This window comes from Lissotriton vulgaris, chromosome 4_1, assembly GCF_964263255.1.
Source record: "Lissotriton vulgaris chromosome 4_1, aLisVul1.2, whole genome shotgun sequence".
NCBI lineage: Eukaryota > Metazoa > Chordata > Amphibia > Caudata > Salamandridae > Lissotriton > Lissotriton vulgaris.
The window spans coordinates 340,676,576-340,697,791 of NC_141691.1; the positions used below are offsets into that span (position 1 = coordinate 340,676,576).

General features: G+C 43.0%; 1 protein-coding gene across 5 annotated transcripts in view; it reads right to left on the minus strand.

The window, feature by feature from the left end:
• DOCK11 (dedicator of cytokinesis 11) overlaps positions 1–21,216 on the minus strand; it is a 1,133,414-nt gene that overhangs the window by 764,869 nt on the left and 347,329 nt on the right. For all 5 annotated transcript variants that reach the window (XM_086918718.1, XM_086918717.1, XM_086918722.1 and 2 more), the window contains one exon: positions 8,449–8,571. In XM_086918718.1, coding sequence (XP_086774844.1) covers positions 8,449–8,571 — 123 coding nt within the window. The remainder of the gene's footprint in view (positions 1–8,448; positions 8,572–21,216) is intronic.

The window sequence follows — 21,216 nt, forward strand, 5'->3', positions numbered from 1 at the left end:
AGAAACCCCCCGCGCCAGAAAGCGGGCCTCCGCCACGGCCATAGCGTGCGCCGCTAAGGTAAGAACATAGTCTATGCGGGAAAGGCTGCCATGTGCACCGGACAGGAAGGAGAATTGGCGAAGCGTGGGGTGCAGGAGTCGCCAGCTATCCACCAGGCCCATTGATTCCAAGAACGAGGGCAGCCAAAGTTGGGAGTTACGGAGATCTCTAGACGGGTGTCGGTCAAGGGAGCCAGAGCAGACTGAGTTGAAGTCCCCCCCAACAATCAGTAGGCCATCAGGCAGGGCTAAAATGGCGCCACCAAGGTCTCGAAAAGTACTGGTCTGTAAGCCCAGTGGGACGTAAACTGAAAGTAGGATGAGGGCCCGCCCCTCCCATCGTCCGGCCATCGCTGCGTAGCGCCCTCTATCATCTATCGTGGTGACGTCAATCTCAAACGGAAGGGACGTACGGACAAGGACACCCGCCCCCCGAGAGCCCGAAGAGAACCCAGAGTGTGCCACCATCTTGTAACCCCTACGGTTGAGCGCTTTACATGAATTCCCAATCAAGTGCGTTTCCTGTAGTAAAACCACATCAGGCATGTGGCGTTTGAGCAGTTGAAGCACAATCCCCCTCTTGATTCGGTCACCCAACCCATTAACATTCCAACTGATTACTTTTAATTTCCTACCCCCCATCACATTGCCGCCCCCCCCAGCCAGCCCCAAGAAACCTCCGTGGAAACAGAAATGCATCAATATATACGACCCATTGCATAGAGAAAGAGTAGATAAACATACAACAGAACAGTTGAACTCGTCCAAAAACACCCCCCACCCTGCACCCCTGCATCAGACTAAAAAGCCCCCCCAACCAGCAGTGTGCCTGTCGCCCCATTAACTAATCTACGAAAAGCCCCAAAAGGAGTAAGGAATCCCCGTGGACACCTCCCGCCGCCCTCCATGAAGCGACAAAAGATACGACAACTCTACACTGGAAAAAGACGATAGTCACATATTGCAGGCCCACCAACCGCCAATGTCATAGTTGTAGAACCAAGTCTCACAAATCAGCGCCACCATCGGCGCCCCTTTCGCTGTCCTCCCGGTCATCGCTGCGCTGTGGTAGGGTGTCCAGCCATTCACTGACATTGTCCGGAAACTCAAAGAACAAAGCACGGCCATCATGTTCAATCCGAAGCTTGGCCGGGAACATCATCGAGTACTTTAGGCCCATGTCCCTCAGTCGCCGTTTCACACCCACATAGCTCTGGCGTTGCCTCTGAACCGCCCTGGTAAAGTCAGGATAGAAATGTACCTCGGAGTTCTGGAACTGCAGCGGCCCTTGTCTTCTGGACGCCTGCAAAATAGCGTCCCGATCCCTGAAGTTGAGGAACCTGGCAATGATGGGTCTAGGCGCCACGCCCGACTTCGGCTGGCCGCCCGGTACCCGGTGTGCGCGCTCCACCGAGAAGAATTTGCTCAGCCCCGGAGGAGCGAGATGGTTCTGTATCAGGTCCTCAACGAACAGGTCCGCCACTGCCTCTTCCGACCCTTCTGGAACGCCAATAATGCGAACGTTCTGCCGCCTGGCACGACCTTCAAAGTCGTCCAGTCTCCTGGAGAATTGGTCAGAAGTGAGCCGTAAAGTCCGGACCTCGGTTTGCAGGTCCGAGACGTCGGTGGTGAGGCTCGAGGTTTTTAAGTCCAATGACTTCACCCTGTCATTAGTTTTACCCGTCAGCTCTGATAAGGGTGAGATCCACTGCCATCGTGTCCACCTTGTGGGTTAGAACCTCGTGCTGCTTCTGTAATTCGGCCCGTATGCCGGAGATGGCCCCCATAATGTCACTGAGGGAGGGCTCGGACCCGTCGGGCGAGCCCGAGGAGGAGAGATCTTTAGCGGAGGCCCCCGCTGCAGGCGAAGTGCGTATCTGAGCATATCGATCAATTCTGTTCTGTTGCACTTGAGATTTGCCACAAACGCCTTTGTTCGACGTCTTTTCGGGTTCGCCCTTGCCCGCCATGTTGGTTCCGATAAGGGCGAGGGGCACCCCACACAAGTCCGAGCCAGAAAGATCTCAGGCCGAGGTGTTAGGCCAGTTGTCAAGTCCAGGCTGAAGGCAGATGACACAGTTAGTATGAGGATTCCGCCAGTAGGGATCACCACCAAGAACTACGCTTCTCTACCTTGCGGAGTCGCGGAGACCGAGGAGACAATGGCGCTTCCTTGGCAAGGGACATCACTCGACGTAGTTCAGCGTAGGAACCACCGATTCGAAAGCAGGAGGCAGGTTCCGCGTCAGTGACCCGTCAGCAAGCAGAATCCACCTACGTGGTACAGGATTTCAAGCAGGATTATTGCGGAGGGTCCACGGAGCTCCGAGCTTACGCGGCCATCTTGTCTGCTCGCGAAGCTCCTCCTCATATATTCATTTTTTGAGCACGTTTTTCCTTTTTTCAGATATTGATAAACTTAGAGTTATCTCTTTACGTGGTTCATGTCCATGACACTGCCGCTTGATAATTAAGCAGAATCCATGGTTTTTAGTGTAAGTAACTGTACACTTATTATACATCTTGATATTTTGCATGTTTCTCAGACTCTGTTAGGTTCTTTCGACCTTTTTTTTTGTACTTACAGGATATGTATGTTATACTATTAGACCAATTGAGTAGGTCTTATCAGTACTTGTCCATAGTACCTTCCTTATGCTCTCATAGTACTCTATCAATTAGTATCTTTGTACATTCACTGAAGATTCGGGTTATGTTGTGTCACATGTTGAGCCCAAGTGTCAACATTAGTTTTTAACTATGTAAATAATTTGTGTATACTGACTTGGTCTATTCCTTGTTTTTTTATATTCCTTGGTGACAGTGTACATACAATTTTTTCTATTATATTTTTTTAGGTCCCCTGTTCTTGTGGGTTTTTGACTGCCTGGAAGAGGTCCTGAGGAAGGTGGCCGTGTGCTGCCGAAACGTGCGTCGACCAGCGTGCGGGGTCTCATACTTAGTTTTGAGACCCGTTAGTTGGCAGGGGGCTCCCTGCTGATTAGTACCCAGATTCTTTTTTATAGACGTAGTGCATGTGTATGTAATGTTAGTATGAATGGGTTAGGATGTTGTGACTGGTTGTGTGTTATCAGGGGCTTATGTATTGGTATTAATTGTCTTGTTCACGATTAGTTATTGTTAATGTAATTCTTTTTCCTTTTTTGTATGAATTATGAAATGATTTATGATATGTTAATACTGTGATTGTGTGTTTCTTATGAATTCTAACTTAAATGAAAAAATATAAATTTGAAAGCAATGCTAAAAATAAAAAATTAAACACGGTATATATTTTTTGAAGAAAATAAAAAAGTTTGTTGTGTTTCTGTCGCCTTCATCATAAATAATGTGATGTATACTTGCAATGAATAATTGTGGCCAGTGAGGGAACTTTTTTCTAGTTGTACTTTATCTCTTCCCCTCTGTTACCTGGCCGTATTCCAGATTTTGAGGGGGTCCCATCATTACTGCTCTAATACAGCTGAAATACCTGCACAGAACATATTTTACTGGATTGAGGCTTCGCTGGCCTGGCTTTATTGCCTCCCCAGTGCATTCGTACACAAGGTGGGGACATGGTCAGTTCTTGACAGGTTTTGGAAGAATGTGAATAGATGCCTGGCTGATGTGTTGGGTTGGGTCATACCAAGTACACCACAGCTAGCGTAACTACACATTACAGAGGAAATCGGAGGTAATAGATATTAACAACATTTATTGTTCCTGGGTCTGCCCATAGCTAAACGCAACATAGCCTATTCCAGGAGGGCACCATCCCCACCCCTATTGGGGGAATGCAAGCAGGGGTTCGATTTCTGCATGAGGTTAGAGAAGCCGATCTTTAAAGCTTGTGGCTGCTCTCACAACCACACACGCATATGGCAGTGCTGGGCAGATTACAGAGGAATTATTTTGACATTGCAACCACAGCCTACACCGTTAGACATGGAGGTACGTCCCACAACTAAAATGGTTTTACACACATTTTCACCAAATTGATGATGGGATTATATCATGCGAACAGCAGATAGAGATGTGGACATTTCATAAGGACAATATTCCTTCTCCCTTTTATCGCAGACGGTTTTTTGTTACATCTTTATTTGTTTCGTTCTCCTTCTTTTCTTCTTCTCTTTATTCTTGTTCTGTTTCAGTGGTTCCACATAAAATGTATAATATTGCTCATGCATGCCAATACTGTATTTCACTTTATATACATGCAACATTGCTTTTTGAACACATTGTGGGCAAGAAAAACCTCAATAAAGTTTGTTCTTAAAAAAAAGAAACTGCAATAATTAAGAAAACTAGATCCGAGGCTTTAATGTTGGTGAGGAACTTGAAATAATCATAAAGGAGCCAACAGTTAAAAACACTCAGTGCTAATCAAGGGACAAGTGCTAATTCACTCACAAGTTTAAAAATTAAATGGCAATAAAAGTAAGAGGAAATGGTCTGTTTCTAACAAATACTGGAGGCAAAAAGACTGGGAAACCACGCCAAGGATGCCAGAGATCTCATAGTCAGTTGTGGGGCTGTTATATTAAATTACAGGATACTAGTTCTGCACATATGTTTATGTGAGATAAGGAATAATGGGGTCAGTGGACCACTGGTCCCATCCTCGTATGCACACTATAGTTCCTCTATGAATCACAGAGGTTTCGGAGACTTTCAATGATGATTGCAATTATAGGTTTATTCATAAACTTCTTTGATTAGGATCATTGACATTCTTCATTTGCATAATGCGATACCATCCTTATGTACATCCAATGCATTTCGGGGTTATCGTACACCCCTTCATCAGGGAAAGGACACTGTAATCAAAAACATAAGTATCATAAATAATGTCTCTATGGGGCGTAGGTTCAACATAAATGAACGCATAAGTAAAAACATGACCTGAATCAAGGTAGGTATTGGCGGTAGTGAAAAAGGTGATGGTAGTTGACGCAGTCTTTTGAAATTTCCCAAGTTAGTTGTATTCTTTCATCAATATGGTTAAATTCCGCCAGTCGGTGTTGAAGTTCTTCCTGTGTACTTTTCCAAACGATGAAGATATCGTCTATATATCTTGTGAAGAGTACTAGGTGATCCGTCCATTGTTTGTTGTTGAGTATATGGTTTTCTTCAAATTGTTGCATAAAAATATTCGCATACGCGGGAGCCGCTGAATTGCCCATTGCCATTCCCACGAGTTGTTGGTACCATGTATCATGATGTTTAAAATAGCTTTGGTACAACGTAAACAGCATAAGTTCCATCAGGAACATCTGGAAGGGTCTTTCCATGTCAGATTTGAGTAGAGACTGTTCAATTGCTTCGATCCCCAAGGAGTGGGGATCGAAGCAATTGAACAACAAACAATGGACGGATCACCTAGTACTCTTCACAAGATATAGGGAAATTTCAAAAGACTGCGTCAACTTTTTGGATGTCAAAGTTTCCATCAAGGGACAAGTGTTTGAAACCGATCTATATACCAAACCCACCGACAGGAACAATATGCTACACTACAGCAGCTTCCATGAATCTAATTTAAAAACACAATTACCATTTTCACAAATGGCACGAGCAAAACGGATCACATCAAACCCAGATAATGCCACACAACGGATCAAAGAAATCGCAGGTAAATTTCGAAATAGAGGTTACCCTGAAACTATCATTGAAGACTCCATACAAAGGATCAACAACCTAGAGAGACAGAAACTCTTACAACCAAGCGCCAAGAAACAACAGACACGCATAGTGGTCGTCTCTAAATTCTCAACTGCTACCAATAAGTTCAAAAGGATCATTTACCAACACTGGCCATTACTGAATCTGGAGCCAGACTTCAATCAGATCTTTCAGGAACTTCCATTATTCGCATTTACCAGATCACGTAACCTAGGAGAACTTGTACAACACAAACCAAGCAAACTAGTTAACTACTCAGGCACCAAACCATGCTTCAATTGCGGAAACTGCAACAGTATCATCCGAGGCAATTCAATTAACCACCCTATGAAAGGTCACAAAATAAAACTCCAGGTCAACGCCACATGTGACACCAGCAATGTCATCTATGCTTTAAAATGCCCGTGTGGAAAACTATACATCGGAAAGACAGAACGAAAAATCAAAACCAGACTTACAGAACACAAATCCAACATCCGTCTGAAGAGCACCAAATCAGCACTAGCAGTTCATTTTCATGAAGAGAAACACAATATTTCTCAATTAAAATTCACCATATTGGAAACAATCGCCAAACAGGAGGGCAGAGACAACACTAAATTCCTCCTTCAAAGAGAAAATGTATGGATCCAAAGACTGTCCACACAGAAGCCATTTGGGCTTAATGAAAGAATTGAACTCTCTTGTTATCTTTAAAGTTGCCCACGGACTGAGTTAGTAACTCCTGCGTAATTTAAGGATCACTTATTAATTTCTCATCTTATTTCACCTCCTGTATACCGTCATATTATTTTGATTACAATGTATATGATTGTACCACCTGACCACTTTTCTTTTTATCATTATACATTTTTTTGCATGTATTTGGCTATATAACCCCACACCCGATCATCCTATCCACCAGTCCTACTACCACAACATTATTCTCCAACTAGCACCATGCTTTAATTTCACTCGAACTAACGATAATATCACACTGTCCCTTTAACATTTGGGAACACCCCCATCTCCTTCCGGATAGCACACGTGATCGCGTCCCTTTAATGATACGAAACGCGGTCAATGGCGTTTCCGCCCGAACCAGCGTTCATGAAAGGAGGAACCTACTAACAACACACAGGTTAGTCCGACTTCGAAACACCGGGAACCACGTTATCGCCGTTAAACTCTGCGCACCATTAACTGATGACTAATGCACTTCTCCCTACGTTTTCATTCACAGGACCATGCGTAATTGTTTAAAGTGATACACGTAAGCATAGCTCCGCCGACTTTGCATGTGATTTTTTTCACACGGGAATGTTTGGGTCACAGTAAGGTGAACCCCATAAACTACCATCACCTTTTTCACTACCGCCAATACCTACCTTGATTCAGGTCATGTTTTTACTTATGCGTTCATTTATGTTGAACCTACGCCCCATAGAGACATTATTTATGATACTTATGTTTTTGATTACAGTGTCCTTTCCCTGATGAAGGGGTGTACGATAACCCCGAAATGCATTGGATGTACATAAGGATGGTATCGCATTATGCAAATGAAGAATGTCAATGATCCTAATCAAAGAAGTTTATGAATAAACCTATAATTGCAATCATCATTGAAAGTCTCCGAAACCTCTGTGATTCATAGAGGAACTATAGTGTGCATACGAGGATGGGACCAGTGGTCCACTGACCCCACAATTCTTGACTGTTATATGAGATGTCGAGGGACGCCTGACATCACTTGTATAGCACCTTAAAACTAAAGGAAAAACCTTCCCCTAAAATCGCTGTGCGCCAGCCCTACCTACATTTCAGATAAGGAATAATCTCATACATTGCATGATCGGCTTAAAGGGGGAGAGAAGAAAAAAGTTGAGGCGCTGTGCTACTGATAAGCAATATTGTGCAATTTCTGTCTTCTGTAATGTTGTTAGAAGAATCATTATGAAATACAAATCTCTTCTGAAAATGAAACAATGAACGTCATTTGTTTAAATATCGTGCTGGTGGCCGTGCGAAACAAGCATAGGCCAATCCAATACATCTGGTTTGCATTGGGCCAAGATAAAACATTATAAACACCCTCCTGTAATAAAAAAATAAATAACATAGAGAAGATTGCTTTTTCGTGTATACTGCCTCTATGTTATAAAAAATGTAATCTGTTATGCTTCAAAGTACTTTTGAAATTTAACTAGTCCCTAATGCATTACAATGCAATAACTCAATAAGAGCCCGAATAATACCCCAAACAGGCAAAAGCATCATGTGGAAGGGAAATCCCCTTTCTGGAGCTGAAACTCACTATATGTATATTTTAAAGAACTGGTAACAATACGTCTACCAACAGTTGCGCTTTGAAGCAGGGCATAAAAAACATCTGCCAAAAAATGAAGTGACCGTCGAGACTGTGGCAGAGATTATCTACTGATGGCCAGTTGCAAACTTCACTGGCGAATGTCGAAGTAAGAATTCTATTCAAATGTTTGTGTCTGGTTCACAAATGACCCTATATGCCTGTTAAAAAGCATGCTTGGTGTAGACCACCTTGGGTAGTACAATCGCTCAGTCTTTGTTCTCTAAAATCGTTATATGGACTACCATCACTGTGTTCATAAACCGAAATCTAGCATTTTAGTTAAAGCAAACAGTGCTGTTAGGATGGCACAGGTGACATAATTGAAACATGTACGTGAATGTAGACTTTCTTCTCTTATTGCAACCATGTACCTTGACCGTGTCCGAAGTCTTGATGTACGGTTCTGCACAGTGTGTGATACTTCCCTGTAAGACTTTCTCCACACGCGCCACAAGATAGATGTCAGGGTGAGGACTGGTCACTGAGAATATCCCCTGGAATAAAACACAAGTCCACATCAAACTGAAGTCAAGAATCGCCTCTCTACAAAGCTGCTGCTTCTTTGACATTCACTATGATTATTTCACAAATCCTTGTTTTAAGAAGGTGCTTCCCAACAGAGCAAACAAAAATCATTTTGATGATGAATCTAACAAGCAAGGCCTCTCTTTTCAGGAATGCAATACAGAGAAAATAGTGAATTTCACTCCTTTAGAGAAGATATGGCAAATTGCTAATTTGGTTAGCCATAGCTTCAGTCATGGAATACCCAAAACACATGTATATACAGAATCATCGCTTTTGACATTTGCCTTAATACTGTTATTTTACACGTTCTAACTTCTTACAAGAGGTCTATGGTGCATATAAAGACTGATAGAATATTTACATTACTTTTTCAAGAGTCGTGGTAAGAAGTGGCACCAGCAGGTAACCTGCTGTTAGTGCTGTGGTCCCTGTCCTGCTGATAACATGTACAAGGTGTAGTTCTGTTTACTTGTTGGCCCCAGATACATACTCACTAGAAAGCACATATTACTTCTCTGGGACCTGAGGATGTGCCAGAAATGTTGACCCCTTTGTTCAGTTCCACCCTGACAGTGCCTCTGATTACATGGACAGAGGTTATATCAGTAGTGCTTGAAGAGGTGAGTGATGGGAAGAGGGTACTCACTAGTATCTGTGTGCGAGCTGAGCTGGGAACAGTAATTTTGATCAGCCTGCTCAAGATACAGCTGTGAGCAAGATACCGAAAATTACACCTCAGCTCAGCACTCACAACTTCGTCAGAATGGAGGGATTCATAAGCGGGCCAAGCAAGCATGGGCACCATCACTTCGCTTAAGAATACCAGGCAGCCAGGCTCCAGGCCTGTAGAGCTGGGTCCTTTTGTATAGATGTGGTCAGCACAACAATATGATACAAGTGGGTAGGAACGCACTGCTTGCATTTAACAGTGCCATTACCCCATAGCGTCTTGGTAGTTGTAGTTCAGCTTTTCACATAAAGTTCATATAATCTTTCAGCTAATGCCGTCTTTCAAAATCGTATCTCTAGACACCAGTGTTTCAGGATTTTTCCCTCATCAGTAGAGAATATTTACGGGTTGCTAGACATGCTGCCAATTTTCTCCGGTATAATCCCACTCATAGAATGCAGGAGTTCCAAAGTTCGTCAGCTTAGGGGTGGCTCACGAGAGCCTTTTAACAGTGAAAATGGGTAGGAACACACTGCTTGCATGTAACAGCGCCATTACCCCATTGTGCCTTGGTAGTTGTAGTTCAGCTTTTCACACAAAGTTCAAATAATTTTACAGCTAATGCCTTCTTTCGAAATCGTATCTCTGGACACTAGTGTTTTGGGATTCCTCCCTCATCAGTAGAGAATATTTACGGGTTACTGGCAAGGCTGCCAATTTTCTCAGGTATAATCTCACTCATAGCGTGCAGGCGTTCCAAAGCTCGTCAGCTTGGGGGCGGCTTACGAGATCCTTTTAACAGTAAAAGTGGGTAGGAACGCACTGCTAGCATGTAACAGCACTATTACCACATAGCATCTTGGCAGTCGTAGTTCAGCTTTTCACACAAAGTTCATATAATATTTCAGCTAATGCCATCTTTCGAAATCGTATATCTAGACCCAGTGGTTCTGGATTCCCCCTCATCAGTAGAGAATATTTACAGGTTGCTGTACATGCTGACAATTTTCTCAGGCATAATCCCACTCATAGCGTGCAGGCGTTCAAAGGTCGTCAGCTTGGGAACGGATCATGAGAGCACAACAATAATGAGCCTGCACTGTGCTATGGTTACAATTGAGGGGATAAGGTATTTACCTAGACGTTGTTCTCTGGTGCTAAGTAAGAGCATCAATGGCAATTCTAAGGTATTGCACTGGCTGGGCAAGTACTGAGGCAGCTGAACAGTCACTGTGAGTTCAAGGTTGGAGCTCATTAAAAATGTGCATAGTCTTGAGCCACATCACCCTCTGCTTTGACCAAACACTCAAATACTTTTCAAATACTTCTTGGCCTTAAATAACAATGCATCAAACCATCTCATAAAGGTGCACAAATACCACAGATTTATCAGCATAAAGAACTAGAAATTTTCAGGACAGAAACCAGTAAAGGTAATGTATCTGACTATTCTCTTATTACTTTCCCATACCCAATTAAAGAGAGCAACGGGACAGCTGGCACAAAAAAAAGAAATTAGGAAGCAAAGATAAACGCAAGCACGATGCCAAAGGGTGTACAGAAGCTAAAACATTTGGCTGCAAAACATACAAAAGCTCCACTCATACACATTTCACCACCACAATATCATCACAGATGTTAGGTCCAAAGAAAACAAAAATAGAAAGCACAGCCAACTGCCCTACGGTATTCACCAGTACCCAGTGCAGAAAATCTGCAAACAAGCTAGAGAAACCCTGGCCTCTACTGTAAAACAATATCCAACTAAACACATCCTATCAAATAATAATATACTACAAATGCCACATCCCTCAAAACCTAAATTGGCAAAGCTAAGAAACTGCCTCAAATGATCTTTTTCACAAGTAAAATAAATCACCCCATTAGACATTACCCATCCATCAATTAATTAGTGAGTGTGAGAAAGTCATCCTTTTTGCCCTGTTCACCTCCATTTTTAGACTGATAATGGTGGAAGCTGACTGTGACTGTGCCCTGGGATCTGCTAACCAGGCCACGGGTTCTGATTAACAAGCATTGGCACAGCCAATAGGTCCCGCTTTTGGGACCTTATGTGTTCAGCCAGAATTTGCATATTGAAATGTTTTTTGGGAATGAGCGTCCCATTAGACACCGGTTAAAATTAAGCCCCTGAATGGCTATATGGCCGCTGCCAGAGGTTCTGTTTTTTTAAATATCTTTGTAAAGTGTCTTTAAAAAAAAAAATAGCATATAATCTGAACTGTTACACTGCTAGGTGTGTATTGGTTAGTAGATGTGTTGGTACTGTTATTGGGAATGTATGACGTTACAACGCATACTTTTACAATGCATACCTTTACAGCGCATTTTTTACAACGCAACATCCATTACAACGCATTCCATTACAACGCATGCCATTACAACGAATTTTTAAAAACGACCTTTACAACGCATTCCATTACAACACATACTACCTTTACAACGCATACCATTACAACGCATACCATTACATTGCATGTATGGTAAGTATTGGATAGTGTAGGGGTAAAAATTACTATTCTAACTCCAGGGGGTGCAACAGTAGGGTAAGTGTTGGATAGTGTAGGGGTAAAAATTTCTATTCAAACTCCAGGGGATGCAACAGTAGGGTAAGTGTTGGATAGTGTAAGGGTACAATGTGTTGTGATGGTATGCGTTGTAATGGTATGCGTTGTAATGACTGTGTTGTAATGACATGCGTTGTAGTGGTATGCGTTGTAGTGTCATGCGTTGTAATGGTTGGGTTGTAATGGCATGCATTGTAATGGATGTTGCGTTGTAAAAGTTTTGTTGTAATGGTAGTGTGTTGTAAAAGTTGCATTGTAAAGGTTGTTTCCTGTTATTGGCAGTTCTGTGTAGGAGCAATGGGTGGGGAAAGCTGCAGTGGCCTTCTGAGGAGAGCCCTGCACTTTTTATTTTACAATTTAAGCACTGGTGGTAATACTCAGGTGAACACATTGACAATGTCTTTAAGGTAACTTCGGACACCTTGGAGAGCCTGTCATAAAGAACGGATTTAAATCTAGAGAGAGCTTACAAAGAGACAGCATACACAAAAGCTTTCTCAAAATACAGCATGAGAGAATTCTTCACACACACAGACACACACGTGCACTCACACACACGCATGCACTCGCAAACAGACTTACATGCATGCACTCACACGCAGACACACACATGCATGCACCACTCACACAGACAAGCACGTACACACTCACTCACACACACACATACACACACACGCACGCACAAACCAAGCACTCACACACAGAAACACCACCACCGTGGAAGTAGAACTAGCGGCAGGCTGAAACACTAAGTACATAATAAATAAAAAACAACAGATAATCTTTATGACAGGGAATACACTGCCACTGACCAAGGTAAACAAAAGTTAGCTTAGGATCTTTAACTCTGCACGTTCTTCTCTTCACTCACGTTTGGCTTGCAACTGCTTGGCACCAGCATAACATTTTTCAAAATATATAAAATATACACCGCAGCAATTTATACATTTTCAAAATATGAACAAACAATAACCAAGAAACAAACAGGGGAAGGAATGTAACTCATGGCAACAGGAAAAGCCCATTGAGTGGGAGTATAGGAGAACCCATAAAAAGGACCCGACATCCCTTACACCTGATTCCCAACTGGTGGCAAGAAATTCCCAAGCAGTGCGAGACAGCATTAATACACACTACTAACAGAAAATAGATCAAAAGCTTCAACTTCCAAACCCTATATAAGAACAGCCCTATCTTATGGTACATATTTGACCAGAAAATATGCATGTTTAAATGCCTTTTGCGTATAAGCGTTCCGTTAGACACAGGATTAAAATTAATCCCCTGAATGGCTTTAGGGATGCTGCCAGGAGTTTTGGGTCTTTAAAAGTTTAGAAGTTGAAAGGCCATGTGATGTAAACAAACTTTAAGCTAGCCGTATTTAAGATTTACGCTGCTGAAAATAGAAGTTGAGAAGGGGTATAGGGGAGAGTCCGGCACAGGGAAACAAAAGCGCTTTCTTCTTCAGTTGACAGGGACCAGAAGAACACAACGTTTCCCTTGTGGGAGCAAGCAGGGGCACCATCTGTTTTCAAGATAATTACAAACAGATGGTGCCAAAGCTTGCTCCCACAAGGGAAATGCCAAATGTGCACGCGTTGCAATAGAAAGCAATGCAAAACATGCACGCTTTTTGCCGAAATGCTGCTCGATTCCAAAAGACTCCCTTCTAAGCAGCGCATGCACGCTGCGTATGCGAGGCCTAAAAAGGTATATGGTAATTAGGTATAATTATAATTGGCAATGACAGACCCCAGTAGGTTCCTAGTATGGCAAAGGGGTTTCCAACAACTAATAAGCCCCTAGTAGGTAATAGGGCAGGGAGGTTTAGAGGCCTAGTAGATTCCCTGCACCAGAGTGTGCACTACTGTGTTGCCTGCTGGCATTTTTAGGTCTCGAACTTAGGCAGCGTATGCGCTGTCTCGTCAGAGAGATGCTGTATACAGTATAGTGGGGGAAGCTCTTTCCGTCCATGTTTTTCATTGGCTTTAATCAGAAATGCTGCATTCTGATTTGTTTCTGGCTTGTTTGTCCCTCCTCCTGATGGCCATGTCATCATTTTAATCCTTACATGGCTATCAGCCCCTTTACTTTACAAATTCTTTTGTTTCTCTGCCCCCCCCCCTTCCCTTCCGCAGTCTGTAACTTCTCTGGCCACCCCACCCCATCCCCAATCCCGATCATGCCGTCTTGGAGTAACGCACTTTTGTCTATAATGCAATAGGGCTCACGTAATACAAATCGTATTGCATTTAGAATTGCTTTTTTTCTCGTCTGATTGGCTGGCTGAGTCGCGCACTTTATTTTGCCTGACCTGTCAGCCGGCTAGATTGCGCATGCAGACGCTAAACAGACGCTCCTGCGCATGAAGCATAATTGTTTCTCGCACCCCCGGGGCTAATCATATGGAGAGAAAGCAAAGAGCTTTTAATTAACAAACAGAGAGCTGCTTAATTTATTTTAGACACTTCTTGCCTCGCATTTTGTATCAGATTCACAGCAGGGGCTCTGCACAGACCGAAATGTGTCTAGATCTCAGAGGAAAAAGGGAGCTGCGAGTTTTCTGGACACAAATAAAACCGCTATTTGACGTTGAGCAATGGGATTGTCTTGAGATGTTATCGCTTGAATAGAGCATCGTATCTATTTACGGCATGTGAGGGTGATTAAGGTAGGTTTGTTTGGACGATATGGCAAATGTACAGTGTTCAAACAAAAAACATTACGAAAGGACAACAAGTAGTTAGCTCCAGCCGACTGCATCATGTCATTTCTGTTGCCCCACCCGCCATTTTAAAGGTAAGGACGCTGTTGAGACTAGGACATTATCTCCTAATTATATTATATATTAAAAAAAGAAACGCCGTTTACCATGGCACACAAACAGCACGGGATGATTCCCTTAGGAATACAATTATATTGTGTAAGCACGGGGCAAAATAAAGCGGATTAAAGTGCATTAAAAAAACTACCTCTGAATACACAGAAATGGTTCATCGACAAAAATGGCATATCGTCAACCACGGTGACTAATAATAGGGAGACCGTGGGGTGGCTTCTATTTTCCTTTAATTTGGTAATATTTCATGTTCTAATTGTTTAACATCTCTCTGGGTAACTTGACAGAATTAAGAAAATGTAAGCTATGGCAACGCAGTCTTTTTTGGGATTCGATTGTTCTTAATGGCACTTTGTCATATTTGGAATAATTAAGTATCTTTGCACAGTGAGGGATCAGCCTGGAATTAAAGGCATTCGCCAGACGCAGTCTCGTTCACACCTGTGCTCCAGTTTTATTTTATATGCATCTGGGTCTGCATCAAGATGCCCTTAAGTGCAAACACAGAGGGGAGCTGTACCCATGTTTTTTCTAATAAGAAAACTATATACAGCACATATATTATATTATATAGAGAAGTCTGTGGTTGACTGCTGCTGTTTGGACACAATCTTGAAACAGCTTCCACCAGAATGTAGCCTTCTGAGCCATCACCTGCCCTGTACACGGGCCCACTGGGCCAATGGAAGCCCAGAGGGGAGACCCAACCTCTTCTGTAGGTTGACAACGTTATGTGACAACAAAAGGCATTTGAGTAGGAAATAAAACAAAACTGTGCAGCATCTTATGTGATTAAGGGCAAACTACGCAATGTATAATGTCACATTATTGTTATACTATTTTCAGTTCTTCACAGACTGACAGGTCGGTTCCTTACAACAACCATTCACATCTAGAAGAGCTTATTCGCAATATAACTCACCAACAATTAGCAATGTAGGCTTTTGTGCAGGCGCAGAAACACTGCTCAATAGTATGCATTCTACCTCTGGAGTGCGACAGATAGTGCAAATCCTATGCAAGAAGGCACTTGGTGGAAAACAAGCCTACATTTACATGCATTTACAAGAGTTTGGCCTATCAGCATTGTAAATGAAAATGCTTTTTATTTATGTGTTAATTAAAAAAAACATAAATAAAAGGCATTGTCATTTACAATGCCAATAGCTTAAACTCTGATAACTCCAAGACCTATTGCATTGCAAATGCTTGTTAAATGAAGCCCTGCTTTGCAGTCTGTCTATTAAAAGTAAATAATATGCACATTTTACTGTACAATTAATGGCACTTCCAAAGTGGTAGTCTACCTTAATTTTACATATATCACCCCAAAGGTCTCCCCTAGGAGCCCAAGGGGTGGGGTGCCATGTAACTATAAGCAGGGACCTTATAAACGTTGTTTTATATGACCTGGTAAGGGAAAAACTGACAATCCCCCCCCATTGGAGATTATTAACTCCATAGGCTAACATTGAAATATGGTATTTAAGTATAAATATTGCTAGGAAGGGACTCAACATATCATTAACTGACTTAAAATATTGGCAATGATAATTCTAACAACTTGCCACTGTTGCAGTCATTATAACTAGTACAGAAAAGAAGTTGTACAACTTTATATTCTGAGAGTCAAAGTCCAGCCTTCAAGCAGCCTTTTCCTGATTGGTCAGCCTTAACAGGTTTAGTTAGTGACCTTATCACTCAGATGAGGTGATAAGTGGCCTGCACAGAGCAGAGCTCATCTGAAGGGGGAGCTCTGCAGCTGCAGGGAACAGGTCAGGTCGGGCAGGGTAAATCAAACTGGGCTTCAAAGCGAGCAGGACAGTAAGGAATGCCAGCCAGGTCTACCTCCCTTCCTGTGCTCCCAGCTAGATGGCATGCCTGTGATAGGAATTTCCAAAAGCTCCAGAGGTGAAGTGTCAATATAAATGAGCCACAGCAGTAGGTTGCTTTAGGCAGCTCTTAATCCAATGGACAGAAAATCTCCATCATGAATTTATTTTAAAGTGCAGTGCTTTGCAGGACAAGAAAATGCCATACTTTGGAGTAAGCTGTAATGCTTTTGGGTTGCATCCAGCACCTCAGTGGACAGGGGTACCCACCTGCTTGTCACCCCAGATCATTGAATACATATGTGAGAGCTGCATAGAAACTTGGATTTGCGGTCTAAAACCATGGTCTGCACCACACAGAATTGATCCCTGAAGGACTTCAGTTGCACACTTGGAATTGTAGCCCTGAGGAATTTGCCTTGCCTCAAAAAGGATTAAGGAGTGGATTCCCTGAAAACAACAGATATTAACAGTGCTTCCCTGCACTATCTCCCTCTAGAATACACAGCCTGGAGTGCGTCGAGTGGACTTTTAAGGGATTGGCATTGTGCATTGTGGGAATTGTAGTACAAAACTTTCATGGGCCATCTCAGAGCTTCTAGAACCTTGGATTTGTGTTTTGGACACTTTGAATCCTCAAGAGGAACTTCAGGAAGAAGTTCCAGAAGTTTAGAGGAGTTTGGAAAAAGCTCTATAAGTGGAGCAACCCAATGTGGAGAGTCAAGCCAATTATCTACAACCGTGACCCGGCCTGGATTTCAGGATCATCCCACTATAAGCTCCAGCTCTCAAGACTTCCAGGAGTTGACTTGAGCTCCTGCTGAACCAAGCCAAGGAATCCGCCATTGAGAGAAAATCCTCCAGAAAAGTTTCTAATTGTGACCGTAAAATGTTGCGCGGGCCTCCTGCTTAGTGAATCGGACAACACAGGAGCGGCCCATGCAGATTAGAGAGGTGAAGCGGGGTGGGGGATTCAACAGACGCTGCCAAGGGAAAAATACATGATTTATTTTCCCTCATCATTGTCTGTCAAATCCCGCCTCATTGTCCTTACCTGCACTGGCCGCTCCTGAGACCAGAGCTCGATCGTGATCAGTCTCAAACTTTGACGTTGTCCCAGGCAAAGGAGATCAGATGTCCCAATTTGGCGCCATACGTTTTTAGGCACTAGAAAGAAGTTATCTTTAAAAATTCATATCTCTGGTTCCTTATATTTAATTTTTGTCTTTTTGGTGTCATTCTAAAGACATAAAATGTATATTTTTATAAATTGGTGTGGGATTTTCATAGTGTGTTGCGTATTACTAATTTAATGTATTGGTGTTTTTAAATGCTTTACATACCTGTCTCCTAAATTAAGCCTGCCTGCCTATTCCCAGCGACCAAGGGTTGAGAATGGGAATATTTTATTGAGACCTTGTCTGGACCTTATATTGCGTTAGTGGCTTATTGCTAGTGGTAGGGGCAGACTTTCCCCTACTAATAATCCATCGCCCAACACTGAGGACTTGCAAACTTACTTCAGCAACTAAATTCTAAAGATCTGGCATCAGGCAACTCCACCATTCAATAATGAGCAGCAATCACTCTTCCTAAAAGTCCTCTCTGGAGTTTGGACATTCGTTTGACCTGTTGATAGCATTTCATATAATGCACCAGGACATACTAAATGGTATCATGAAAAAGGGCAACAATAATTAGTAGTTGCTCCGCGTTCTTTTTAAAAATGAGGAGTACAATTCCGCAATTAATCCAATGGTATTTAGTGTCATATTGAATTATGAATCACAAACCCATTCTACGATTCAGTAACAGGTTACAGAATCGCAAATTGGGGTTTGCTGCATCTTAAAAGCATTTTTTTAATTCGCAAATCGGCCGATTCTGCGAATTGGCCCGTTTGGGAAGACAAAAATTAATTGATGCATGTGCCCTTTAATTCCATAGTGTATGCTATCCTTGAAAAAAATAAGCCTCTAACATTATTGTCGATTCTCAATAGAAGTCTTTATGGATGACTGTAGTAATTGTAATTGCTTGGTGAAGGAGCTTTTATTGTCATGCTGTGTAGATGAAATAGTGCTCGAAAGAGAAAGGTTTTATTTATTTTCTAAAAATACTATATTCAGGTGGGAGGCATAGGTTTGAAAATACTTTTTTCAGCTATTAGATGATGATAACTATTAAATCGTTATGTTGTTAATATTAGGTATTCGAGTCAGTTTTAAATAAGGATTATAGAGGCATTTTCTTGCAGAAGCAAACACTCCATTTGTGGTTTCCGATATCGGAGGTATTGTGTAATTCACTTCTTACCAGTTTTCATACTTTCTTTGAGACATACAACCTGTTTTACTTTAAGGTACATTTGGTGTTATCCGCTTATGTGGCAATGTGATGCTGTTCACTTTCTGGTTCTTCAGTGTTACAAGCTGAGGGTAAAGCATCTCGTTTTCCTTTAAGGAAAACGGAATGCATTACAAAAAAAAATATTGCTTTATTTAAAAGCAATCATGGACATGGTGGTCTGCTCACCTCAGCAGGCCACCATCCCCATGATTTTTTGCGATTCTAGAAACAAACATCATGGGACCGGTTTCGGGATAACACTCCTCATCAGCCAGGATAGCTTGAATCCAGTGGCAAAGTGAGCAAGGAATCCACGTCTGGGCAAATCCTGCCAATTTAGGGCAAGCAAAGTTCCAGGATGCTTGTTTCCAGTTCAGGGAAGACAGTTTGTTCTGGACTGTTCCCATGAGGCACAGGGTCAAGACTGATTTGCATATAACGGTGTCTGAACTGAGGTGGCGAAGTGAGCTAAAGAATGATGATGGACTCAAACAGATCTGTGACTGGGCATGAGTGTTTGAAAATAGTCAGTGCTCTCTCCATCATCTCCTTGTGTCTGCCTTGAGTTGACAGGGTATGTCCAGACGTGGGTCCCTTGCACTCTTTGCCACTGGATTCAAGCTGGCCTGGCTTATGAGGGGTGTTACCCCGAAACCGGTCCCAGGATGCCTGTTTCCGGTTCAGGGAAGACCTGACTTGGCAGTTCGGGCTGGACTGTTCCCATGAGGCACAGGGTCAAGACTGACTTGCATATAGCTGGGTCTGAACTGAGGTGGAGAAGTGAGATAAAGAATGACGATGGATTCAACCCAGATCTGTGACTGGGGGTGAGTATCTGAAAAAAGTTTCAGCGCTCCGTCCATCATCTTCTTGTGTCTGGTTAATAATATCTTACTATACATTTATGTGTGGGATTCAGGAATCCCTCTATCAACAGAAGTTACTAATTTCTTTATAATCTGTGCCTTGTGATGCACCAAGTCACCAATTATAAAGAAAAATTGCCAGAACTCGACTAGTATAAGATTATTACAGTCGAGTTCTGACGTCACAATGCCTGCTGCCAGAGTCGGTACAAAAGGGGGTGGTAATGGACGGAGCATCTGAACCAATCAAACACTCATACCCAGTCAAACGATCTGGGTTTAATCCATCACCGTTCTTTAGCCCACTCTGCCACCCCAGTTCAGACATGGCTATATGCAAATCAGTCTGACTCTGTGCCTCATGGGAACAGTCCAGCCCGAACTGCCAAGCCATGCCTTACCTGGACCGGAAACAAGCTTCCGAGGACCGGTTTCTGGCATTCCAGCCGTCTTCAGCCCGGCTTGCTTGAATCCAGTGGCACAGTGAGCAAGGGACTCACGTCTGAGCATACCCTTGCTCACTTTGCCACTGGATTCAAGCAAGCCGGGCTAAAGACGTCCATTACCACCCCCTTTTGTACCGCTTTTGGCCGCCATAAGTGTGGCAGGGTATGCTCAGACGTGATGTGATGTGTTTAACTTTGCACTACAGGTTTTATTTTTATTGTTTATGTTTTCAAACATACCCACTCTTTTATTTGAAATGGCTACACACCAATGTTTTAAGTGGTTTATGGGAAAGGTGATGGTGTGACCATGTATTATATGGGAGAAAGTACCACCGGCGTACATGATAAGGATAGTGCAAGTCACTGAGGAGTTCCATTATTTATTATTATTTAATTATTATTTAAAACACTTGTAAAGCGCAGCTGTCACCTGGCAGGCATCCTGGCGCTGGGAGGCTTACTCCTGAATTGGAAGCTGTGGGAGTTGATTTAAGGAAGTAGAAGTGGAAGGGGGATCTAGGGGAAAAGCCAAGTCTTTATTAGTTTCCGAAAAGGCAAGAGCTGTGAGGTATGACGAATGTCAGCGGGCAGACTGTTCCAGAGCTTTGCAGCCGCCACACGGAACGATCTTCCCCCGATCCTGGCTCTCTTGAATCTGGGTACTATTCCAAGTCGGGCAGTCGCGGATCACAAAGCTCTGGTTGGTGTATACCAGGTAAACATCCGTTGTAGAGGTCTAGGTCCTAGCCCGTGTAATGCCTTGAAGACCAGGCAGAGAGACCTAAAGGCAATACGTTGCTTCAAGGGAAGCCAGTGTAGCTCGGCTAAGGCAGCCGTGGCTGAGGATCTCCTGGTCCATCCAAGGGCCAGTTTGGCTGCTGCTGACTGGACACGTTGGAGTCTGTCCAGCAGTACCAAGGGGGAGTCGAGCAGGAGGGCATTACAATAGTCAAGGCGACTAAGAATAGTGCACCTGACTATCTGTGCTCTTGCGGGTGGTGGAAGTAGTGGCAGGATT